Source organism: Protopterus annectens, chromosome 3.part1 (assembly GCF_019279795.1).
Source record: "Protopterus annectens isolate FY-2018-M chromosome 3.part1, PAN1.0, whole genome shotgun sequence".
NCBI classification, from domain to species: domain Eukaryota; kingdom Metazoa; phylum Chordata; order Ceratodontiformes; family Protopteridae; genus Protopterus; species Protopterus annectens.
The window spans coordinates 1,396,885,301-1,396,912,921 of record NC_056732.1 but is presented as its reverse complement, the minus strand read 5'-3'; the positions used below and the strand labels follow the sequence as shown (position 1 = coordinate 1,396,912,921).

General features: G+C 39.6%; 1 protein-coding gene across 1 annotated transcript in view; it reads right to left on the bottom strand.

The window, feature by feature from the left end:
• The window catches only part of FADS1 (fatty acid desaturase 1), a 390,247-nt gene that overhangs the window by 20,342 nt on the left and 342,284 nt on the right, over nucleotides 1-27,621 (bottom strand). The window contains exon 11 of the mRNA XM_044067445.1: nucleotides 23,900-24,025. Coding sequence (XP_043923380.1) covers nucleotides 23,900-24,025 — 126 coding nt within the window. The remainder of the gene's footprint in view (nucleotides 1-23,899; nucleotides 24,026-27,621) is intronic.

The following is a 27,621-nucleotide window of genomic DNA, read 5'->3' as shown; positions in this document are numbered from 1 at the left end:
GTAAAAAAAATGTAAATGTTTACCATATGTTCCATTTAATACTCTGGCTTTAGTGCATATATAATATAGTTGTCATAATATACTCATGCACATTTGTATGCTTCTATTTTTGCATTTGTTTGTGTCTTTCGGCTTTTCCTGGTTAGGGGTCGCCACAGCAGAACTCCGGTCTGCTAATGATTGGCAGTAGATTTTTACGTGCTGGCTTGCCGGGCCTAACGCACAACCTTCAATGAAGGAATGCCCATTCACACATATCGCCACACAGAAGACGCTCTGAGAATCGAACGGGCAACGTCTAACTGTGAAGAGACAACGCTACCGCAGCACCACCACCGCAGTGTTCATGTTTCTATTTTTGCATATTCGAGAAAATATGGTATTTATAATTCTATAGAAATTATAATAAACATGTTGATGGCTTTTATTTGAATATTTTTGGTAAGAAGTAAAGGTGCAAACATGAAAAATAGATCAAATATCTGGTAAGGGCAAAAGAGAAGTTTTTGTACATTGATTATAAGAAGAGCATCAACTAACTGTATAAAACTTAATATAAGGTTCAGCTGCATTGGCATAGACAGATAAAGCCATAAGTGCACCCAGGGTTCATTTAAAGGCTTGGATGTCCATTGGAGCTGGAGTGGGCAGGATACGTGTGCCTATCCTAGGGAGAGGTTGCGTTTGGATTTCTTGGTTAGACTGAATAACTGCACTTGCATTGGTGATTTCCCTGCCATCTATGATCAGTATCACATATGCTAGCATACATACCTGCATCCCATAAACAATATAATACCAACATTATATACTGTGCAGCTGTGACAATAATAACAACCTTGGAACATATAACAGTTGTTGGAGTGTATAGACCAGAAAAGTCAAGTACAGATGACCTAGAGGAATTCATACATTTCTGGCATGAAACACAGGAGAGAAGAATAATATTAGCTGGGGACCTAAATTTACCAGACACAGACTGGAATAATATTGATTTAACAATGATAATAAAGAAATTATTCACATCATATATTCAGGAACAACAATTGCTTCAAATTGTAAAAAAAACTACCAGGGGACAGAACATACTAGACATTGTTTGTGTTCCCAAAGAAATGACTATAACTTCAAGTTAGGTTTTACCACCATTGATGTGCAGTGATCATGGGGTTATAAATGTTAATGTGTTGCTAGATAAGTCTGCCAAACTGAAATCTAAAACGATGCACAGAAGGTCAATTATAGATTATATGGAAGCAAAACAGTCACTGTGTAAAACTAACTGGAATGAGGTGTTCAGTGGAAAAACTGAGGATGGAATGTGGAAAGTTTTGAAAGAGAAATTGAGTGCAAAAAATCAAAAAAAAAATGCTTAACGTCAGGATCTAGGCATACAACATCAGGGAGATATATTTCCAGGAGAACAATATATCTGATTAAGATGACAGACAAAAATATAAGAAATGGAAGAGAGGTCAAACTGCAACTTTGAAAACTGAAATAAACAAGCTGGACAAACAGATTAAGCACAGTGTGCGACAGAATCAAGAAAAAATTGAAGAAAATGTATATAAAGATATTGAGCATTATAGGAAACCTTTTTATAGATACATAAGACGTGGAAGGAGTAAAGACACAAACTGATAAACTGTGTGCAGATTCTAAAATGTATTCTCAGACACAACAGATTATAGATATATTTACAAAATCTTACAGAAAACAGTTTGGCTCCACAAAAGGGGTGATAAGTTGTTCAAGTGACATCCAGTTAACTCCAGATACTGGAATCAAATTAGATTATATTGAAAAAGAACTGCACAAACTGGATCCAAATAAAGCACAGGGAGAAGACAGAATTAGTAACAATGACCTGAAAACACTTCAGCAAGAACTTACAGTGCCATTATATCTATTATTCACTCTGTCATATAAATATGGGAGATTCCTCAATATTGGAGGCATGTGCTTATTAAGCCTGTCTATAAGTGAAAGAGGAGTAGGACAAACCCAGAATCATATAAACCCTTAAGTCTACTTTCATGTAGTGGAAAAATAAGGGAGAAGGTAAAACAGGTTAAGGCATTGTCAGAACTGGATATGTTGGGACTTGAAACCATGTATCAGCACACATATGCTGAAAACAGATCTATTACCACCTGTAACATGATGTTCTATAACAATATAATAACAGCTATGAATGAAAACTTGTGCTGTGATATAATGTATACAGATTTACATACACAAAACACTGATCAATAAATTAGTACAACTAGGTACTGATGTACTCTTGATAAGATGGATAGCTACATGGCTTACAAATAGGACATGGAAAGTATCATACAGCAACTGGACAGGTGAAATCCTTGGTTACAGCCAGGGTGTCCCACAGGGCTCTGTCCTGGGCCCTTACTTGCTTATCTTTCGGGCCTCACTTTTTCATCTGAAGTGTTCTACAGTCTATATGCAAACGACCTGAAAATGAGTAAACTGATTACATGTGTTACAGGTAAGACATGACTGCAAAATAACTTGACTAAATTGACCATTTGGTCAAAGGAGAATAATATGTTGATAAATACATCAAAAACTATGCATATGAGATTTGGGAGACATAAATTGAAAGGTGAATATTTACTACAGCAAACAGTGATTGAAACTGTAGACTCATTTAAGGACCTGGATATATTTGGGTACATTCAGCTATGAGTTTTTCTAATCATGCCAACCAATTGGTTAATGATAGTTATAGAACTCTAGGTTGTATAAAAAGATTTATAACGTCTAGAAGGTCTAGGATCTTCATCCCCATGACCACAGACTAGCCTGCTTCATAACAAATGACTCTTACCTCCAAGGTAAATAAATGAGCTGACTGGGATCTCACCCCAGTCAGGGATGCTGCAGGGATCTTACTCTGTCTAAGGAATGAATGGATCTGGGTCTCACTCACTAGAAGGAAAAAGTTTCCCTATGGGGTGCAAGGAAGAGATCCACTAGGCGGAATATGTGGTTGGAGTAATGGGAAAATGTAAGGTTACTTAATGGGTAATATTATAACAGATGGAACATAGGTTCATAGGATACTATCCAATTTTGTATGCCTAAAGGAAAGATAACAAGGCTCAGCAAGTGGGGTTTTGTCAATTTTTACATATTGCTTCTGTCCAGAAGGGACATGAGCATTACCCCAGGACTGAATTTTTGATTTCTCACCCATTGGTCCAGATTGTGTCGGAAGATGGTTCATAGTTTCATAGGTATGTACTAGGCTAATGGCCTTGGAGCCTTTACAAGCCTAGTCCATAGGATTTCCATGGCATCGTGCCACCCAACTTTAGTTCCCAGTGCCTCTGACGAGTAAAGTCACTGGAGTGATTCCTGGGGTGAATTTTCTATTTCTCACCCACTCATCAAGATTTCTCTTAAAGAGGGCCAGTGAGGTGCTCTCCTTGACCTGTATGGGAAGTCTACTCCATAGCATGGGCAGTCTCTGGGTTATGAACCTGTCCCTCCAGCATGCTCTGTTGATTGTGGTAATGAGGCTGAGGTCTCTGGAGCATGTGGTTTGGAAGGATTGGGATTTCTTCAGATGTAGCATTTCTAACAGAGCTGTGTCAGACATGGCTTTGTAAGTCAAGCAGAGATCACCTCTAAATAGGCGATATGAGACAGAGAATAGTTGGAGTTTTTTGAGTCTGTCCATATAGGACAGATGTTTAAGACCTAGGATCCTCTTTTTGTGAGGTATTTTTGCGGCCTCTCCAGTTGTTGCAGGTGTTTAGTGAGGTACATGCCAAATGGGGCATTGTACTCAATGACTGGCCTAATGAGGGAAGAGTAGAGGGAGACAATGACCTCTTTCTTCCTGGATGCAAAACCCTTAGTAATGAGATGTGCCATATAGAAGGACTTTCTGACCACAGTGGCAATATGGTGGTCAAAAGAGAGGTTGCTGTCAACCTGTGTTCCCCAATCTTTTACAATGCCTTCTGTGTTCAGTGGACTACCATTGATGTGGTAATTCATGGGAACTGGGTTTTTCCCAAAGGGGCATGGCAACACATTTTTTGGCATTGAGCTTAAGGCCATGGTTCTGACACCAGTCATTGGTCTCAGTGAGGCCTTTCTGTAGGATGACAACATCACTTGGGGAGTTAATAATAGATCCCAACTTGCAATTGTCTGCAAACTTTATCATCCAGACTCCCTTCGTGTTGGCCTGGACTTCAGAGAAGTAGATATCAAACAGGAGAGGACCCAGGACCGAACCCTGTGGGACTCCACTCGTGACTGGTCGGCAGACTGACTTAGAGACAGCTACTTTCACACTGTGGGTTCTACCTGTGAGCCAGTTTGCAACCCACCTAGTGATACAGAGGTTGATGCCTAGCTTAGTGAGATTTTCTATGATTCCTGTGTGGGGAATGGTATCAATGGCCTTGGCCAGATCAAGGTAGGCTGTATGAATCACCTTGCCTTCATCCACAGCTCTGGTGACTGACTCAAAGAAGTTGACCAAGTTGAGCAGGCATGATCTACCCTTCACAAAACCAAATGGTGTGGGATCCAGAGTTTGGAGATTCCCTATATCCTTGTTTATTATGTCCACGATGATGCATTCTATAGCTTTGCATATCAGACTCATCAGGCTAATGAGGTGATAGTTCCCAGGGTCTGTAGTCGCTCCTCCTTTGTGAAGAGGGATGACTGTAGTAGTGCACCACTCAGTAGGGACAAAGCCTGAGGTGAGGCTGTGATTGAACATGGCACACAGGTGAGGTGCCAGTTCACTCTGTAGTTCATGTAGAACACAGCTATGGATATTGTCAGGTCCTATATAAGCTGTATTCTTGACCATGGACAGTGCTGTTTTAACCTGTGCAGCAGTAATATTGCGACTGGTCCTTTGGTGGGAAGGAGAGGGGTAAAATTGGCACTGAATCTGCTGGCCAGTATATTAGCAATATCTGTTGGCTCAGTATAGGAAGTACCATTGTGCGGTAGCTCAGGGCAAATTTGGGTATTGCTTTGGAGATTCTTTACATAACTATAGAAGGCCTTATGGTTGTCTTTATTATCTGCTGCAATTTTGTTTATATGACTAGCTTTAGAGGATTTGATGAGGGATCTCACCTTTTTGTTGAGGCTGATAAGGGAGTTTTTCCACTCTTGGGACTTCACCTTATTCCGCATCAGTTTCCTCCTTTTGTTGTAGAGTTTGTTTATGGCAGGGAAGCACCAGATTGGCTTTCTTTTCTGGAGGAAAGCATCTTGGTTCTATTGAGTATGGCAAGATCCATGCATTTGTGTATGATTCAGCAGTCATGCAACTATTTTCCATTTGCATGGGTGCCATGAAGTTAGCCACCTCTGTTTTTGGGAGCCCAAAGTTAGGTTTGGAGAAGTTTTTCATGGTGGTTACCTTTGTGGCGGGGTGGGGGTGGATTTCCAAGGTGATTAGTTTGTGGTTGGATCTAACCAGGGAGGAGTTGACTATTGGTGTAGAGCAATGGTCGCCCATGTTAATAATGACCAGGTCAAGGATGTTGCTACCTCTAGTGGGGTAAGAATGATGTGGTCCAGCACATTGGAATTAATGAATTCCAGGAAATGTTGGGCAAGTGTATTGGTACATGAGTAGTTTTCGCAGTTAATGGAGGGGTAGTTGAAGTCACCCATTATGAGTGTTAGGTTGGACCCTAATATTCTCCAGGGTGCTTAGGAACGTGGAGTGAGAGTCTTGGGACATGGTTGAGGACCTATAGCAGGCTACGACCTGAATCGCTGTCTTACCCAATGTTAGCTGCATCTGAAGTATCTCAAGATGCATTATGTTGGGCTATCAGTCTGGAGGTGTGTACATCTTTTATGAATATGGAAACACCATCGCCTTTGGTCCAAGTTCTGAGGCTTAAAGGTGTGGAATGAGTTATAGCCTGGTAGTGCAGGGGTGCTTTTTGCTGCCTTGAACCAGGTCTCTGTTATGGCACAAATGTCAATGTTCTCCATTTTAAGAAGTGCTTCGAGCAAGTCCATTTTGAGATTTAGACTTCTAGCATTCAGCAACATGACCCTCAAACTGCATTTGCTTGTAGCTGTTAAGGTGGTAATTTAGTCTTTGGAACACCGGCCCAAAAAGGCACTATAGTGGTGGCAACAGCCTTGGCCAGTATCTGGAAGCCCAGGGGTGACAGATGCAGGCCATCTCTGGCAAAGCATTGAGGTCTGTCAGTCATATCATCCCAGGCAGATAGACACTGGATCCCCTTAGAATGACACGAGAAACTTAGCCAATTGCTGAAATCAATAATTTTCTGCTTGTACTGTGGTATCATTCTGGGTGATGGTAGGATGCTGCTTAGGGCTAGGGTAATACCCACCTGGGCTATATAATCTGAGAGGTCCTCTATGTCCCTTTTCATGTAGTCCAGGGAGGTACATCTCAGGTCATTCACACCCACATGTACAATGACAGAGTCATATTTGTACCTGTTGTTGAGGGACCTGAGTATGTGTGTTATGTAGCGGATCCTGGCTCCTGACAGGCAGCTGACTGTTACTTTCTCCTTATTCAACCTAGTGAGTGGGACATCAGTCTGCCTCACTATCAAATCACCTATGATTAGCATGTTGGGCATGTTGTTTTTGCCTTGGGGGCTATGCTTGAGTGGCACACTGTTTAGGAGAGTTATGTGTCCCGTGATTAGTGTTGTGTTGTGATGGTCGAGTGCGTTTCTGCCTTGGAGGTCTCTGCTGTTTCAGTAGATTTTTATTGATAGCCTCTGCAAAGGTGGGTGTGTGGTTTGTGTTTTTATCTGAAGAAGTGCTGGTGTGTGTTCTGGAGGGCTATGCGTTCCATGTGGTGTGGTGCAAGTGTTCACCTTCTCTTCTTGACCAGTTATTCTGGTCTTGGCTGGAGAGTGCGTGGCTTCCAATTTGGATATAAAAGTGCATGTCTCGCAAGTCTGAGTGTTGGGAGATAAGAACAGAGGGTTGTCAGTGTACATGAGGCAGTTGCTACATTGCCTCAGGATGCCCAAGTTCACCAGGTTAATAGGAGAAAGCACAGGGAACTGACCTTTAGTCAGGCCTGGAGGGGTGGGCATTAATTAGTATTGGAGCTGTTTCTTTATAGAACATTTAGTGTTGGTAGCACTTTTGTGTGCTACAATAATTGCTACAAGAAGTCTGGTAAAGTGCTAGACTAATAAGCTAGTAAGAGAACTAGCAGATCTATGGGAAAATTGAAGAGCAGACTTCGGCACCACTCAGAAGCTTAGTCAGGGAAGGGTTCTGCTTCAAGTGAAAAGGAAGCCTATTCCAGAGGAGGGGCAATCTCTAGGACGCATACATGTCTGTCCAGCATGACCTATTCATGTCAGAGATCAGGTTTAGATACTTGGCATGGGTAACGTTTATGCAATTAGTTTTTTTCTAAAGACCAAAAACTTTAGAAAAAGTCATTAATCAAAAGGAAGAGGTAGCATTATACAGTTGTTTTGTTCACTTTTTATCCTTCTGAATAGACTTCTAGGTGAAACAGCCATAACAGGAAATATGGACTTGGCTTACTAAGCTGCTGATGACAACTCTTATTAGCACATAACCAGGGGAGGGCACAACACACCTTTGGTGTAACATAGGTCCCCATGTCAGCCACCTAGGGGTTTTCATAGGATCTAATACAAAAAAAAAAAAACTCATGATAACTGTGTAAAAGAAAGACCCATGAGGGGTGCTCACCTGCTGGGGAACATGGGCTGACTAAATGTAGACAGGTGTTGGTAACAGGCAGTGATGGAACAAAAACATGGAAAGGTGGTCAACTAGTACCCTGATGTGAAATATAAAACCATCTAGATCCATGAGAAGTAAAACATGTATCCAATATACTTTATCAATTGATTTAAATTCATTTATTTATTTATTTAACATTTGTTTACCAGGAAAATTCAACTGGGACAGAGCCCATTTTCAGCAGAGGCCCAGGGAGAAACACTCCAGATGTATGCCTTTGGAATGTGGGAGGAAACTGGAGCACCCAGAGGGAACCCATGCAAATGCAGGGAGGGCATGCAGACTCTGCACAGAAGGCACCACAGACTAGAATTGAACTGGAGAACATCTTGCTGTGAGGTGGCAGTGCTAACCACAGCACTGCCCTCACTACTATTACTCATGCTGTACTCTTTAGTATATGCAACCTTGTTGAGATGATAAAAAAATACAAGGTTAATCCGCTGTTTTGTTTATAGCTATTGCTATAAATTATGGGAAAAGATAAAAGAAAAGGAAAAGAAAAAAGAGAAGCGAAAACCGCATAGAAAGTGTATGCGTGTGTGTGTGTGTGTGTGTGTGTGTGTGCATGTGTGTGTGTGTGTGTGTGTGTGTGTGTGTGTGTGTGTGTGTGTGTGTGTGTGTGTGTGTGTGTGTGTGTGTGTGTGTGTGTGTGTGTGTGTGTGTGTGTGTGTGTGTGTGTGTGTGTGTGTGTGTGTGTGTGTGAGTGTGTGTGCGCGTGCGTGTATGTGTGTTTATTACTTTCCGTATCTGTTTCCTCTCAATCTTCTATTTCCGTAACAAAGTCAGTGACAGAAATAATACACACATTCTATTTTATAAGGCAAACACAATATTTATGCATATTCCCTTTATTTGCTTATCAAGCTTTTGAATTATAATATTACCAGGAGCCTTGAATACCCTGTCATTGATTAAGATTAAATAAAACTTAAGGCTTGGTCATATGTTATCAAAAACAGTTATGTCTTAATATCTACACACCCAGCATGTGTATCCATAAGTTGTTCTTTTTATTTCTCCTCCTCTTTCTTACATTTGTCTTTTATCTTTGCCAGTGTGTAATTATCTTTTCACGATAATATAATTTAGGCACTATGTTTAGACATATGCCCTACATTCATACTTGTAATATACTTATATCTCTAGGACCTTGCATATTTCATATATTCTATAACTAATTGTAAACTTATTGAAAGGAGTAGTTACATGGTGATAAGGTTATATGTTAATTTATTCTGTCTGTTAGGTTATGGCATATTTACTTTCCTTCCTCTTCCACTATATCCTTTTTTCTTTTTCTTGTAAATGGGTGGGTGTGGGTTTATGTGTGCGTGAATGTGTGTGTGTGTGTGTGTGTGTGTGTGTGTCCAAATAGTACATATCTAAAATTTGTACGGAGAATTAACATTTATAAATGCTTAAGTTAATTCTGTAACTGGTCATTGTTTGATCAGTGTTCTATCCCAGCAAACATATTTAAATACATTGTAAGAGTCTTGGCATAGACACTATAACTTAAATATTTCAATGCACATAACACAGTGGGATTGATCATAAGCAAGTTGCTATACATCCAAGAAAATGATGTCAAGAAATTCATCTTAAGGACAGAGTAAAGCAAAGCTTAAGAAGTGAGTCCATTTCAAGTACATATACCAACTTGGTTATGACAGGAGAGATCCATTTATAATTCTTCGTGGTGTATGGAGCTGAATGTTTCACAGATTTGAAATCTAAAACAAGCTTACTGCTGTCAGATTTGTCTCTGTAGTAAACTGAGCTTTTACTACTCTGATGCACTATAAAGCACAGAAGTTAAAATGGATGATGTGGCAGTGCTAACATTTAGGATGGGTAGGACATGGATTAGTGACTGAGTGATAACAGGTAGAAGTGTAGACAGTGCAAGCCCCTCACTATCAGGAAAGTAAAGTCGGGTTATTTGGTGCTGAATAAGCTAACAAACACAGAGGGACTCAATGAATGTCCTCAAGGCACTGTAAGCAGAAGTAAAAGGTATGTAATGGCAGTAGGTTAAGGGAATACAGCTTGGATAAAGTCAAGTATAATCCTATAGGGAGAGTAGCAGGAAAGGAAGTTACATGTAGGGGACTAGTTATATACAAGGTATCTATACTGGTTTCTGTGACTATAATAATTGCTAGAGGCTCATATGAGGGTACAATAACAGCTGATGTGGGAATACTTTGCCACATGGTAGAGAAGCTGCCATCAGAAGTCAGATATCATGATTAATCTGAATTCTAACAGTCAGGATTTTGCAGTGACAGTATGCTTGTTTAATTAATATTCATTATAAGCTGATTATTTTGCATGTCCTCTTTGGTGATTTGTAGTTAACCAGGCAGCTCAGCAAATTGATATAGATCTGTTTCATGTGATGGGTCTTCCTAATAAGTAATTACCTTAAAACTGAAGGTAGCTTATAGCATTCAATGTAGAAAGACAATTCCATCTCTGTCCCAGTGTCTGTTAACACTTTTTTAACAAATTCTTAGTTGATATGGGAACCATAAGAAGAACAGTAATGTCCTAAATTGACTAATGTCATTATTATGGAGTGGCAATTACAGGTCTGTATGAAATGTAGTAATTTAAGTAAAGACAGATAAACTCTCTCAACTAGGTATCAATCCATGTGTTATCAGATGGGTAGCAAACTGGCTCACTGATAGAACCCACCTATTCAAAATAGGGGAAGCCACTTCAAGCAGTAGATTTGTAACGAGTGGCATACCCCAGGGATCAGTCTTGGGGCCTCTGTTATTCAGGATATACTTCTCTGAGGTGCAGGCCAAAACCAGTGGGCTATGGCTGACCAAGTTTGCAGATGACTGCAAGCTGGGTGTGGTTATTAATTCCCCAAGTGATGTGGACATCTTCCAAGAGGGTCTCACCCAAACAAATGACTGGTGCCAGAAACTTGGCCTCAAGCTGAATGCCAAAAAATGCATCATCATCCCCTTTGGGGAGAGTGACGTCCCGACATATTATCACATTTATAACAATGTCCTAAGCACGCAATCATTCGTGAGGGATTTGGGCACCTAGGTTGATAGCAACCTAATATTGACCACCATGTTGCTTCAGTTGTATGGAAAGCTTTCTACATGGCCCACCTCATAATTAAGGGTATTTCATCCAGGGACAAGGAGGTCAAAACATCCATGTATTCTTTCCTTATAAGGCCAGTTATTGAGTATAATGCCCCCTTCAGCATGTCCCTCACAAAACACATGCAGCAGCTGGAGAGACCACAGAGATTCTTCACCAGAAGAATCCAGGGCCTCAAACATCTACCTTATATAGATAGGCTAAAAGCCCTGTCCCTCTACTCAGTTTCATATAGACTACTCAGAGGCAACCTCTGTCTGGCACACAAAGCAATCTCAGACCTCACCTTGATAGGACTGCTGCATATCCGCAAGTCAAGCTCCACTCAAGTAACCTGCACACGCAACCTCAACCTCGTCTGTGACATCAACAGGACTTGTTAGCAGGACAGATTTGTGCCCCAGACACTCCCCCATCTGTGTAACAGACTCCCTCTGCATGTCAAGCAGAGTACCTCATTATCCTTTTCAAGCGCAACCTGGATAACTGGGTGGGAAACAAAAAATACACCCCTGGGATTCCACGTGTTTCCCTCCTGGACAACATGGGCTAAACTCTTGGCTAGGCTTATAAGGGCCTCAGGGCCAATAGCATAGTAACTTCCTATGATCCTATGATACGTAAAATATAGGAAAAGTATCTTTGCCACACGCCACACTCTAACTCAGTTTTCTTACTCCCTTTGAAACTAGCTATTAAATAATGGTTAGGCTGACTGAATGAAGGACTGATGGTGGTTTGCTTAAGTGTTCATGTCACGCAGGCATCATCTAGCTAATTGTGAGATGCCAGGATGCTAATACAAACAAAATAAGCATAATATGAAGGCCCAATATTTTAACTCAGGGGCATCGTTTAAGGGGAGTGAGAAGGGCAGGAATGTGCATTCCAGAATGCCTACAGCAGGCTTACATCAGGGCAGTTTTTCTTTTGCTGGGCTATACATGCAAGGCTGAACCAAATAGGATTAAACCAGTTAAGTAGGAGGATTTTATCAGGGATCACAGCTTCTTACTGAGGCTGACCAGGGAGCTCCTCCACTCGTGGGATTTTACTCTCTTTTGCAAGAGTTTCTTCCTTCTATTGTACAGTTTGTCTATGGCAGGGGACCACCAGATTGGCTTCCTTTTTTTGGTGGATAGCATCTTGGTTCTGTTTGGGATAGCACGATCCATGCACTCATATAAGTGCTTATAAAGTGCAATTGTGTAGGATTCAGTAGTCGTAACTGTATTGTGCATCTGCATGGGTGTCATGAAGTTCACCACTTCTGTCTTAAGAAGCATGAAGTTGGCTTTGGAGAAATTTTTTACCATGGTTTCCTTAATGGGGGGTGGAGGCAGGATGTGTATGTCTAGGGTAATTAGCTTATGGTTGGAGCGGACCAATGAGGCAGGTGTGGGACACTGGTCACTCATATTGGTAATGACTAGATCCAGGATATTGTTACCCCTGGTGGGGGTGTGGATAAGTTGATCCAGGGCATTGGAGTTTATGAATTCCAGAAAGTGTTGAGTGAAGGAGTTGGTACATGTGTAGTTTTCCCAGTTAATGGTGATGTAGTTGAAATCGCCCATTATTAGGGTGTTTGGTTGAACCCTAATATTTTCCAGTACATCAAGAAAAGAGGAGTGGGAATCCTGGGGCATGCTACAATTTGGATTGCAGTTTTGCCCAGAGTTAGTTGCACTTGGATAACCTCGGCTGCATTATGCTGCGCAACTAGCCTGGAGGTGTGGACATCCTTAATGAATATGGACACACCTCCACCTTTGGTGTTCTGGTCCAGGTTACATGACCAAAAAGTGTGGTATGAGTTATAGCCTGGTAGTGCAGGGGTGCTCTCTGGAGCATTGAACCAGGTCTCAGTCACTGCACAGATATTGATGTTCTCCATTTTAAGGAGTGCCTCAAGTGAGTGCATTTTGAGATTTAGACTTCTAGCATTGAGTAGCATCACCCTCAGTTTTTGCTTGCCTGTTCCTGTTACGGTGGTGAATTTGTCATTTGAACCTTGCCTAAAAAAGGCACTATAGGGGTGGCAAGCACCTTAGCCAATATCCGCAATCCCAGGGGTGACAGGTGCAGGCCATCTCTGGCAAAGCATCGTGGTCTGTCAACCATGTCATCCCAGGCAGACAGATACTGGATCCCTTTAGAATGGCACCAGAAGCTTAGCCAATTGTTGAAGTCAATCATTTTGTCCTTGTACTGCAGCATCATTCTGGGTGATGGCAGAATGCTACTCAGGGCTAGGGTCATACCTGCCTGGGCTACAAGATCGGAGAGCTCTTCCATGTCTCTTTTCATGTAGTCCAGGGAGGTACGTCTCAGGTCATTCACACCAACATGGACAATGACAGAGTCATATTTGTACTTGTTGTGGAGTGACCTGAGTGTGTGAGTCATGTGGCGGATCCTGGCACCTGACAGGCAGCTGACAGTAACCTTCTCCTTGTTTAGCCTGGTGAGTGGGACATCAGTGTGCCTGACTATAGAGTCGCCTATGACTAGTGTGTTGGGTACGTTGTTTTGCCTTATTAGCTGTGATTGAGTGGCACACTGAGTCTGCGGGCTATGTGTCATTTGGGTTGTGTTGGGGGGTGGAGGTTGCTTGCATTTCTGCTTTGGAGGTCTCTGTTGCTTGAGCAAATTATTATTGAGAGCCTCCAAATGTTTTGTGTTTCTATGTGTGGATTTTGGTGGTGTAGATTTAGTGAGACTATGTGATGAGTGTGGTGTGATGCAAGTGTTTACCTTCTCCTCTTGACCGTCAAGTTCAGTCTTGATTGGAGAGAGCATTACCTCCAGTTTGGCTAGATAAGACATGAAGCAATTTCTACATTGCCCCAAGATGCCCAGATTCATCAGATAGACAGGAGAGAACACTGGGAGCTGACCCTTGGACATGCCTGAATAAAAAACTATTTTCCTCTAGATAAGTGAGGAAAGTGAGTACAAGAGCTGTTTTTCTCTAAGCAAATGAGGAAAGTAAGTACCAAAACTGTTTTCCTCTAGGTAATAAGGAAGGTTGAGTGCTATAGTAATTAGTAGGTTATTTAGTGCTTACAAGTTCTGAACAAGTGCTGATCACGAATAAGCAAATTCAAGTGCTAAAAATAATAATCTGTATCTGGACTAAACTAGTTACAGGAAAGGGGGGAAACAAGTGCAAATGGGGCTTTTTAATCAGAAAGTTGAGAGAGATGGAAAAACTGCCCAAACGACCAATAACTACAATTTCTGGGCCAGAACCACTCCTTATGTGGTAGATAGGTTACCTAGTGCTTACCACTCCCACTGATAAGCTAGAGGACTTCCCTCCAACACAGAAAGCTTGGGGGGGGGCTCAAAAGCTTACATACAGTCTTGGATACAGCAAATCTAAATCCGGACTACACTAGTTACAGGAAAGGATTTATATATATATATATATATATATATATATATATATATATATATATATATATGTGTGTGTGTGTATATACAGAAAAGTAGCTAAAACAGCAGTCAAAACAATTCAAATGCAGTGCAAGCTAGCACACTTGAGTATGTAGCAATGTTAGACCAAACAGTTTAAAAAATGAAATTAAATTAAAATGACTAAAAACAATGCAGAAGGAGTCTATTAGGTAGAATGTGGAAAAGAGATGGGACTGGGGGGAGTGTCCCAGATCAAATCTACAGTGGAGATGGGCAACTGCAAAAACATCCAAATTTAAACAACACAGGAATAGGGAGGTTTGGGTATGGGAAAACCAAAACCTTCAGCAGAGATCTGAAAAACTATACAGTGAAGCAAAAATAACAGTGCACAACTCTGACGTCAGCCAGCAATGATATAAAATTAGTCAAACAACAATTACCAGTACACAACTCTGAAGTGCCAGAAAAATATACTCAGCTCTGTATATCTCCAGATAGTTTGAAGAACACTCTTTCAGGACACAGTAAGGCTCTAGCAATGTTCAGCTTAATTAACACAGAAGGGTTCCAAAGGATTATCAAATCTGAGAACACAGGGTCTAAAGACCTTGCAGCAGCACATTTTTCCCTAGGCAAAAAAGCATTTTCCAAACCAAATGTTAGACGCTGGAGCAATTGGGCACTGGGCTTTAATGTCTGTACGGCCATTCCCATTGAAAAGGACTCAAACCAGGCACTTCCATTGCTAGCATATTTCCTGTCCATTATGCAAGCACACCATATAGGGATGTGGGTCTTCCTGGTCCTGTTATGGTTAGCATTTCAGAAAATTAAAGGCATCAGGCAAGATGCTTCAGTGGGATAAACATCACTCCAATATTTGGCTTAGTATAATGCTGGACAAGCCCAACACCACCATTTACAGTTACCGTACTACTGGGCCATCCAACATTAAATATTGTTGGACCTTTAACAATGGGAAATGTTCCTGGCCTTCTTGCAGGTTTGCCCATCTTTGTTCACATTGTGAGAGGAACCATCCAGGTAGCAGATGTTGGTCTAAGGGCAGGCAAGTAACCTCTGGCTACAGACAGGGCTCAGAGAGAAAGGTTCCAATACTACTACTGAGGGTTCATTTCAAGGGGAATGTAATTTTCATGGACTTAGAACCAGCGCTTCCTGGGGGTCAACCATACAGTCAGACTGCATCATTCCTTAATCAGTATCACTAATCGAGTTGGATAGCTGTCCAAATACCTAACAAATCATCAGCACAATTTCTCATTAATAGGTTTATGTCAGGCTTTGTTACACAGTCTTTGGCTGCTTGGGATTTCAAAATAGTAACAAATCGTATCTTTAAACAAAGGCAGGGAGGTAACAGTCAGGAATTTGCTTGATAAGGAATTACAGGCAGGGAGGATCACTGGCCTGTTTGCACAACCCTTTTTGCCCTCTTTCAAGACTTCACCCACCAGTTTGGTCTCAAATAAGAGGGAGGGAGAGTTTTGCATAATCAATCACCACTCTAACCCAGCTGGTCAATTTGTCAATGACTACATAGACAGGGAGCTAACTAAGCCTGTTATCCATTCCTGGATTATCTACAGATGTTAAGAATAGGCTTTAGTAACCTTTGGTTCTGCACATTCAGTCGGCTTTTCCCCCTGCTCCCCAGCAGAGAGAAAGAATGGCCCCTCTTAGGTAGCTCTTTTGATGAACATATTTTCTTTGACAGAAGATGCTCTCTAGCTTGCTCAGTTTTTGAAGCATTCAGCTCTGCACTGCGCTGGTGTTGGCAACAGAATATCTTATGGCAAGCAGCCATCCATTGCTTGGATGACTTCCTGATCACTGGGGAAGGGGAGGAAGAAGCAAAGGAGGGCATGAAACTCCTTATAGATTACTGCAGGGACCTGGGCATGCCTCAGACTCCTGACAAGCTACAGGGCCCTAGCCAAGCCATTAGCTTTTTGGGTTTAGTGATTGATGTCCCATTGGCCTTCTGTAAACTTCCAGTGGACAAGCTGCAGGGCCTGAGTGCCACCATTGACTGGTTTCTTGAAGCAAGCAAGATTAGGGACAAGGAGGTCAAGCAACTGCATGGACTCCTGAATTTCACATGCAGGATCATTTCCTCAGGCAGGACATTCTTCAGAAACCTTTCAAATTTGCTAAGAGGCAAGAAAAGTAAACACCACTGGGGATGTGCCCCTCTCCCAAAACCAGAGAAGACCCAGCTTATGGAAAAAAAACTATTTGAATTACAGCAATTGAGTCACACTTTGGCAAAGTCTGTGGGTGACTTCTGATGACATGCTTCTCTTCACTGATGCAGCCGCAGGTTATGAGATGAGAGGTTATTTACAAGGGGGGTGGTTCTCTGAAAAATCACCTTATTCTTGGCTAGAGAAAAGGCGAAGAGACATCACTTTTTTAGAAATCCTGCTTATGTGGGTTTCCATGCTTGTTTGGAAGGATCACTTTGCTAAAAAAAGGGTTATATTTTACCCTGATAACCAGGCAGAGGTCTGAGCCATTAACAAAAGATCTTCAAAGTCAAGATGGGTACATTCAGTAATAAGATTGTTAGTCCTTTTAAGTTTGCATGCCAGTTTGAACTTTTTAAGTCAACACATTTCAGGCAGGGATAATGGCATTCAACCACAAGAAGAATGAACATGCGATAATTCACCACAAAATAGAATCCAATTCACTGATCCTCACTGAATTGGATTCTATTTTGTGGTGAATTATTAGGGATAATGGCATTGTTGACACTTTATCCTAATTCCAGGTCACCAGATTTCAGCAACTGGCTCCAGAGGCAGCTCTGATGGGGATACCTATTCTGTCCGAAGTTTTGATGACTTGTAAGGATTAGACAGCACATTTTTATCTGACTCCTGGGCCACAAGCACCAAAAAAGCTTACTTATAATGGTTACAAGGTTTTAAGAAATTTTACAAGAACCTGCCCTAACATTCCAGACAATGGTCCTTGCCAGTACTGACTCAGCTTTTAATCCACAGATGTTGGTAAAGGAGGCCCAGTATATTACAAATAAACCTGACCTGGCTAGTTAGCATGTTCACTGGGATTACCTGGACATTTCAGGATACTAGTTGATCCTTAGATTAGACAAGGGATGGGAGAACATCATTGCAGCATTTCAGGACACCAGGAACTCCCTACACCATCATTGTGGGCATCTACTACACTTCTGATTATCTTCACTCCTTTATCTGCTGGACCATTTTGTTTACCTGGTTTTTAGAGTGAATACTTCCTTCCCTTGTGAGGGAAAATGCATTTTTAATGAATGAATATATAATAATATGGCTAAGGAAGTCCAGGATAGATCAATCCAGCTGGGGACATCAAATTTGACTAGGGAAAGGAGCTGGCTATGTTACCTGTCTGGTCTGCTGGCCCTCTGTATTACACAGGCTAGCGCAAGGGGATGTACACGTCTGGTACAATTGTTTTGTTTTAAGTCAGGTCACTTGGTCACCCCCTTGCCAGTTAATCTAGCCTTATGCAAGGCTTTAGTGCAAAAAGGCGCTCCATATCAGGGTTTCTCTTCACACTCCTTTTACACAGGTAGGATTTCAGACCTTGCGCTCAAATGGTATTCAACTTAAGTTTTGAAGATAACGGAGATGGACATCTAATGCTTACCTTTTCTACATCAGAATATAACTCCAGTATTTTATCTTTCAGGGGAGGTGGTATTGTGGATTTGGGGGCATTCCTTTATTCAGAGGGAAGCAGTCCACCCAATGATTTAAAGAGTTTATTAGCTCACAAGGCTTTTTGGGCTGGATTCCTAGGCTTACCCTGGTTTTAGCTATGAGATGTTTGGCACCATCTTCTAGACAGTTTGCCTCTGGGGTAAAATATTAAGCCCTGACCTTAATGGGTTGAGAGATCTGTCTGAGGGGCTTAGTGTATGCACCTGGACTATAGGTTTCCAGGATGGAAAAAGCTTGGGCACACCAACCAGCTGACTTTGTTAAATCAGGTTGTATTGCTTGCAATGGTTATTTTGTCATCTTATTATTATCCAATATCAGTCATGCTGTTTGGTTAATAAATGGTCACAAAGGTAAACATTGGTGTGGTTTGTTGGCTTGTTTCAAGTGGCAAATCAATAGCACTGAAACTGAAACTCACATCCTTTGCAGCCAAATACACACACACACACACACACACACACACACACACACACACACACACACACACACACACATGCACGTACACACACACGCACAAAATAAGAATAAAATAAAAATAAAAACTAGAAGAGGAGAACTTACAGGTTCTGAAGGGGCAGGGCTGTTAGATTTGATTCAGTAGGTGTGACATTGAATTTCATGTGCTTTTGTTTAAATAAACTGCATATTTAATGAATCAGAACTCAGCAAAGGAAATGACATGCTATGGCACAAGATGGAATGGCATACAGATTGCACTGCATAAAAATTAAAAAAAAAAATGAAAATATCTGAATAATCTTAAAATCTCTGACTTTTTCCATTACTAAATATGCTGTCCAACTGAGCAAAATTATTTTAATTATTAACTAAAATTATTTAAAAATTAAATTATAAAATTCTTCATTAAAGAATTAGATATTTTCTATAGTAAAAATGGGCAACAATTTATGATATTTTCATACAAGCAATGAGTCAACAAAATAAATCTGGAGAGATAATGGAATTATGCTTTAGTTTAGCTGTTTGAAGAATATTTGGTATATTAAATTTAGATTATATTACTTCAAAATGAAATGTAAGTAACAACGAATGGTTAGACAACAGGTTAGCTATTTATTTAATGCAGAAAATACATGGTACCCCAGGCTCAGAAAGCAGACTACATTATTAGTATATAGTGGTAATACTCTAAACAAGAAAAGATAATTTAAATCTCATTCATCCATGCTATCCAGACTTATCTTAGAAAAGAAAAACAATTAATTTATTTTAATTTTTATGAGTAATTATTCTCAAATTTTAATTTGGGAAGAAAAATAAATAGTAATGAAATCTTCTAGAACTCCAACATCATTTCTGAAATGCCTTCATTTGCAATTTATTCCATCACCTTTTCTTACTCTTCATAGGACCATTAACATTTTAAAGTTAAATATGTGGAGATGTAATACAGCCTTAAATATTGACATGCAAATTTGAAGCAATAAAAAGAATTAGCAAGATTTTAAATGTTTTGTCCGAGCTTTATGGTTTGATCAATTTTAATTAATAAAGGATTTGGGTTTCTTTAATGCCACAGTCCCAATCTGCATAAATACATTACAAAGGTTTTTGTTGTGGTAGATATTAGCAGAATAAGGAAAGTTATTAAAAAGGATTGACAGAAAAAAATTCTTTGTTTTGCAATTTTGTATCCTTTTGTCTTATGTCTATGGCATGAAACTTAATACAACTGTAATGAGATCCAAAGGTAAAAATAATTATAAATATTGGCCTAAGTTTGGTCAATATTTAGTTAAATATGATGGCAGCACTCTATGGATTGTATTATAAATTATATAAATTTTGATTGAATTGATCTATTATTTTTAATTGCTTTAATATAAATAATGATTTTAGGCATTTTAGGATAACTGATATAAATGAGCAACATTTTTCTATTTTGCACATATTTTAAATTTTTTTTCTATGAGTTTTTCTTCTCCCACATGTCCTTTTTTCCCTTTTTTTCTATTTTAATACGTAGTCTAACCCATTAGTTCACAGAGTTTTTATAGTCAAGTTTAAAAAAATAAATTTATATATATATATATATATATATATATATATATATATGTGTGTGTGTGTGTGTGTGTGTGTGTGTGTGTGTGTGTGTATGTATATGTGTGTGTGTGTATATATATATATATATATATATATATATATATATATATAGCTTTGGATGAAAACTGTTTGAATATTTCTAGTTCAATGCCATTACTACATACACCAGGGATACACTTAATATCAAGTCTAAAATTATTAAAAAATTGGTCATTTTTATTAGAAGATGTTTCATATATATGTATGTGTGAGATTAATGAGAATAAGTATTTATTCACATTTTAAATTTAACAGGATGTGATGCTTTTATTTCTTTGTATTTAAATGGCAGTTTATTCATCTGATGAAGTTTTATATATATATATATATATCATCTAAGAATTTGGTACAGAAGTCTATGTGCTGCTAGACCTAGATATTGCAGCAGTCCTGGGTTTGATTCTCACAACCTCCATTTGCCTAGTTTGTGATTTTGAGAAGCCATTTAACCAGACATTATTCCTGGTTCACCCATTAAAAGGCACTATCTGGATATCAACTAGAATTATTATTATGTTGTTTGCTACACATATTTTAAAACTGTTCAATACAAATATTTACCAATAAAAAAAAGAAAGAAACTTTGAAATATCCACTACAGGTCTGACTGTGCATACTTATAGTACCACCGTGTAAACTACACACTGTTCTTTCATTAGCTGCACTGACAAGTTTTATTTTCCATGGAAATGGCTTGTGTTTTTATCCTTTGAGAAAAATCTAGGGTTCTTGCAAGAAAACAATATATGTAAAAAGATCTTTTGACATGACTGATCAGATGCTGGTAAAAATATGAAATGAAGGTGGGCAGAACATCTCTTATGCAGTATGTTAAGGACTTGAATGGAAAGTAATGCGATATTTATTTTTATTATTTACAGGTACGTGAATGAGACCACTTGGGCCCTTTTGCAGCACCAACCTAAGATATAATACAAATGAAGAAACAGGGCTATAGAAAGAGTAGGATGGACAAGGGGTACTGACTGGCCTATGTCACCTTAGAGAAAAAAGAATAATATACACACACTGTTAAACTATTCATTTGTTAAAGGCAGTTTACTAGCTATATATAGGAATTCATGATTTCATTCAGTTAATGACAGCTTGTAAACTATCCAACTGTTCTTTTTTAAAGATAGCAATGAGTTACTAGGCTATTTAATTAATAAAAACGTATTTTAAACTTCCTTACTTTTTATTTATTTATTTTTTTTTGCCATTACTAATGTTACTAACAAGGGAGCAATCTCCACTGATGCAACTCTGTGAGGGAAATACAGAGATACATATACAAATAGTAATAAGTTAATCTTGCAGTATAGTAGCAAAGCAAAATATTAAATTATTAATACTGCTATATTCACTGAATGACAATTGTATGACTTCATCAAACCATAGACCTGTCTGTTTAATACATGAACTCATCAAGAAAGTGCTGTGTATGTATATGTGTGTGCAAGGGGGTATCTGTTGATGATCAATGGTGGGGATTGAATAGCGTCTACAGTCCTTGCGATGTGTTTTTGCTGGCAAGTGTGTCATTGATTGGTTCTGCAATGTGGTATGTAGTACTAGTTATGTGATCATGGATTAGGTCACTGGTTCATTTTGTGTGTGTGTGTGTGTGTGTGTGTGTGTGTGTGTGTGTGTGTGTGTGTGTGTGTGTGTGTGTGTGCAGGTAGGGTAGCACATTGTGCTGGAAATGCTTCTAATGTGTGCAGTTAGATGTCTGTGGTGTTTCTGTGCATCTGAACATTAATTACTGTCAGCAATCTAGGCTTTGTCTGGTTCAGTGTTTGTATATGTGTGTGTGTGTGTGTGTGTGTGTGTGTGTGTGTGTGTGTGTGTGTGTGTGTGTGTGTGTGTGTGTGTGTGTGTGTGTGTGTGTGTGTGTGTGTGTGTGTGTGTGTGTGTGTGTGTGCAGGTAGGGTAGCACATTGTGCTGGAAATGCCTCTATTGTGTGCAGTTAGATGTTTGTGGTGTTTCTGTGCATCTGAACATTAATTACTGTCAGCAATCTGGGCTTTGTCTGGTTCAGTGTTTGTGTGTGTGTGTGTGTGTGTGTGTGTGTGTGTGTGTGTGTGTGTGTGTGTGTGTGTGTGTGTGTGTGTGTGTGTGTGTGTGCCTGAACACTTATTTGTGATGAGTGTGTGTTTCTGTGAGCAAACAATTCAATGTGTGAGCTTTGTTGATGTGTTTTTTTCAATACATTCTCTGTGATGTTGCTCTCAGTACTGAGCACCCACCCCCATTTGCTGCACAGTGACCACTATTACATCAGAAAACACTACTTCATATACACATCTGTCAAAAGTACACCTGACTGCAGCATAATAATTCAAACCCGTGTCTTTAGTGGCACAATTGCATCATACCATATAAGTTGTGCTACATTTAACTAACTTGTTTGAAAATTTCAGTGATTGCATTCAACCAACACAAAATTCAATCAATGAGACATCAGTACAACAAATAATATCCACTGATAAGTGACAAGCGGCAGTTGCCACAGCACTGTTGAGAAACTGGATTGCTTTCAAAATATAAAGCTTGTGGAGGCTGTACAACTAATAATAAGACAATTAGAAAAAAAGCCCTGATGGGAGTTAAAACCCACATGACACAATTTAGTGCACAAACAGAGCAATTTCTGACCATCTAACTGTCAAAATAAATTCAATCCTTTTCTCTTTTTATTATTATTTTTTTTTTTTGCATTTTAGACATAGTGCTTTAAAATAGTTGGTCTTTATCACTCCATGCACTTTCTGATTTAAAAATGACATTATTTTGTAATTAAGGAAGGGAGGTAGGGAATATAGTCTCCAAATAACAGTCTCTAAAAACTCCCATTTCAAAGTAACCAAACAAGTGAAGCTATGTTATTATTGTAGAAAACGAAATTCCGGACACTAGAAGAGTAACCACTCAATGCTGAAAATAAAGCGAGCTCCAAGTAGATAATTAAACATATTCCCCAAATCACTATTATTAATGGGTCTAATGGTACACCACAATAAAATCTACATTAGCTAGATGCAATGAAGTAGAGAGAGTATGCCCGTCCCTCACTAAATTAAGAGTGTAGCAGAATGGTTGACAAACATAGTACACATTCCAGGTCTTTCAGTTGTAAAAACTATACAATGGTGCAACTATTTGATAGCCGAATCATTTTTCTATTTTGCAGTTCCACTAGTGGAAGAGATTCCACTCAGATGTGTGGCACCACATAGCAGAACTTAAGCTTGGTACTTTACAGGAATGGCTTCAGATTTCTCGAGTGTTCATTTACTAAAGGATTTGTACAATAAACAAGCACTTTCAGCTCTCTGTGTTATTGATTTTTCAATAAAACTGACACATTTGAGAAATAGACCAAAAATAATGCAATTTACTGTTACAGGTAACAGGAAAATTTAACTGGGAAAATGTTATTCCAGCCTACCAGCCCTGACAAATAATGGAATAGTTTTACCTGGGAACAAATCTGTATGAGTTCTGACTTTGGCGTCACAGATGATCAAACTAAGAATTGCATAATGACAGGTTTAGATTACAAACATAACGGGATACCTCTACTGCTTTTTCCTGCTACCATTGTTCATATTTGAAATGTGGAAAGTTATCTATGCACATTACACTTTATATTTTTTAAATATTGCATACTTACTACACAATGTCTGCAAAAGCAGTTAGCAGCGGTTTGCTCAAGTACTGTACACCATGTTTGGCACACAAAGATTTCACTAATGGAGCAGCTTTCTCATAGTTGTGCCTTGGCATCGTTGGGAACAGACTGTCAGAAGAAAAGCAAACCCTTTACTAGTTAAGGAAATTGAAAAATGAAACAATATAATGGCATAAACAAGCAGTCCACATTAAGTTTTTATAAATACTAAATTTCTACTAAGTTCTTTTGTGCACTGTTCATCTATTAAACTCTCTTTGAAGTAGTTGGTCTCAAGTTTACCCTTCCTTGATATTAAGGCATTGCAGACGTGTTTGCAGGAAACCATGTGACAGAGAGATATATCTGCACAGAAGAAGTACTCATCTTAGCCATGCAAGCAAGTTAGTTCTTTATAATTTACAATTTAGCACTTCAGTATCTCTGAATTTGCTCTGTTCAGGCAGAAAGAAAAACACAGTTGGCACAATTGAAAGAAATCATGCTTGCTGAAGGTCACTCTACTATTTACTTTGGGAAGGCAGTAGACAAATCAATGGTGATTTATTTGCTCCATACAGTAAAGAGAAAAAAAGTGCAAAACGTTTTGCTGAATTTGAAAGCTGATAAAGCACTTAGCAAGCACTGTCAGACAGCAAGACACACCAGGGAATGATTTTCAAACTAAGTCAGGGACAGGCTGTAGAATAGATAGCAAGTAAAATGGAGATGTATCGACTTCTGCCATTGTTCTTTGCTGGCTGTTACTACCACTTCTTAGTGCGAGGCCCAGTCTTAAAAGCTGTTGGAGGGGGGCACTTAACAATTGTTAAGATTGTGCCTCATGCCACTGAAGTGTTTAAATGGTTTGTCTTTTCCCCCATATCTTGCTTGCTCAGTATTCAGTAACTTTCTCCAGATCTTTTCAAGATGGATGGTTAAGATTTTAGCAAGGATTTTATTTTACATATTTATTAAGGAAATGGACTCTTAACAGATGCAGGCATATCAGTAGTAGAGGCTTCCAACTTTGCAAAAATAGCCAAGCAAAACAAACAAAAAAGAAAATGAAAAGAAAACCAAATAAATATTCACATCGTCATCAATGAGTTTCATATTTTAGCACTCAAAAAACATTTAGTTTCAGTGCTGTCCAAAACTCAGGTGTTTTATTAAAAATAACTTGGGTGAATCAAGAAAGACAGCATTTTCTTTATATAACATAGGACAATTGTATCCTAAAAGACCACTTCAAGTCTCAAATTCTGAATTATTTCAGTTAGAAAGAGTGTACAATTTCTAGTAATTACTAGCACATTTCCTTACAATAGCTTTGATATGGGTTAGTTGCATACATAAGGGTTTGTTCTGCCTGTTCTTTTCTTTGTGTTCCAATAATTTAGCTATGATTTTGCTTGGAAGTTTTTCCACACCCTCCATAAACAGCTAACTCCAATGGCATTGAGTTCCAAAGTCCTGTTTATGACCTAGGCAACCCAAGTTCAATTAGTAGTTCAGACCCCTGTTGGAACTGGCATTGGGGAGGACAGAAGTGGCACAGCTTTGACAGACTGCCTCTCCTTAAGGCTATGGTGCAGAAGTGGATAGCCACAATGCATGTTTCTGTGACTGAATCCTTGGAGGAGACTGAAGACCACCATAGGTGAGCAGGCTTCAAAGGGCACAGAGCTCTCTTGACAATTTGCATCACTCATGAATGCGGGTGATATGCCTTCACTGACACACACTAAATGCTGAATCCTACGTGTGTTACTAGACATTTACAGTGGGGTTAGTGTTACAAAAAGTGAAAAAAATAACTAACCCAATGGCTGCCTAAAAGGTAGCCCCTCTCAGTTGGCTCTCACTCAGATGTACACAGAACAAATGAGACAAATGATCTAAAAGGAGTGTGATGATAGGCAGGCAACAGGGACAAAAATAAATAAAAAAATATCTTTATATAGCTTTGGGATTAACAGCACTACATTCAATATGTCTGATTTGAAGATCTTCATATTGCACAAGTAACTATAAAAACAAACCAGATATCAAACAGGTTGTCAGCATGCACACTTCATCTCTTGCATATAACAAGCTCACAACACATAACCCCTATACATCGAAGTACTTGCTAGAAGTCTCCCTAAAGATCAGAGACCTCCTAAGCACAAACTTTCTACACACACAGTGCAGACCCAGCAGAATCCACTATACATAATAATACATGCAACAGTGTCTCAGCCAATAAGCCCCTAAGGCAAAACACCTCAAAATCAAATGCCTTGCTCACAAAAAAACTCCATAGTGAGACACACAGCTGTCGCCCTCCCCAGGCTGGACAAGGAGAAGGTCATGGTCAGCTACCTGTCAGGTGCCAAGATCCGTCAGATCATGCACACAGTCAGGTCTGTCAACAAGTACTGTTATGACTCTGTCATAGTCCATGTTGGAGTGAATGACTTGAGACATGAAGAGGGGCATGACTGAACCCTCAGATTATGTGTCCAGGGCAGGTATGTCCCTAGCCCTAAGCAGCATTCTACCTTCACCCAGGATGATGCCTCAATATAAACAAAAAATGGCTGACTTCAATAATTGGCTTAACTTATGGTGCCAATCCAGGGGGATCCAGTAACTGTCAGCATGGGAAGATATGGTCGACAGACCACGCTGCTTTTGTCAGAGATGGTCTTCACTTATTGCCTCTTGGCTTTTGGCTACTGGGAAAGTTACTTTCCTCTCTCATAGTGCCTTTTTTAGGCAATATCTTAACAACAAAATTCCTGATGTAAAAAAATCCACTAGAGACAAACCCAAGGTTATGCTGCTTAATGCTAGGAGTCTAAATTGAAAACTGCACTCACTGGAAGCACTCCTTACCTTGGAAGATGCCAATGTCTGTGCATTCACAGAGACATGGTTCAAGGCCGCAGAGAGCATCACAGCCATGCAAGGCTACAGTGCCTTCCACACAGTCAAACCTCAAAACAAGCATGAAAGAACAAAAGGCAGAGATGCAGCCATCTTCTTTAAAGGCAAATACACCTCAAGACTGGTCAAACAGTACAACTCCCTAGAGCTACTCCAGTCCAACTAACTGTAGGTAAACCCCCCCTTCTATAACATTGTTAGTGATATGTCCCCACCATGAACCATGAGAACCACTTTGCCTACCTGGACCTACTTGAGTCCCTCACGATACAACCAAACACTTTGGTCATGGGTGAATTCAACTATCCTTCCATCGACTTGTGAGTTATATATGAGCAAAAGCACATTTGCCCTAAGATTCCTGGACTGTGTTAATACAAATGCTCCAGAACAGATAGTATGCACCCCACAAGGGGCGCAAATGTCCTAGACATAGTACTCACCAACATAGGGGGTCTCTGCACTACCCCCTGTGTGTTGCTCTCCCTGGTACGGTCTGATCATAAATCAGTCTCATTCAAACTAACGATGATACCCCCCCCCCCCCCCAAGAGCAAAAAGGATGAAAAATTTCTCCAATTCAAACTATAGCCTCCTAAGCAATGGCATAAATAGTTTCAAACTCCCTGATACCACTGTCAACAATGACCCCTATACAGCGGTGTATACACAGCTATACAAATGTATAAACTCAGATGTACTTGAATGGATCAAAAAAACAAGCCACACTGGTGGACATCAAGCATAAACAGGTTATACAACAAGAGAAAGAATCGCATGTCTAAGAACAA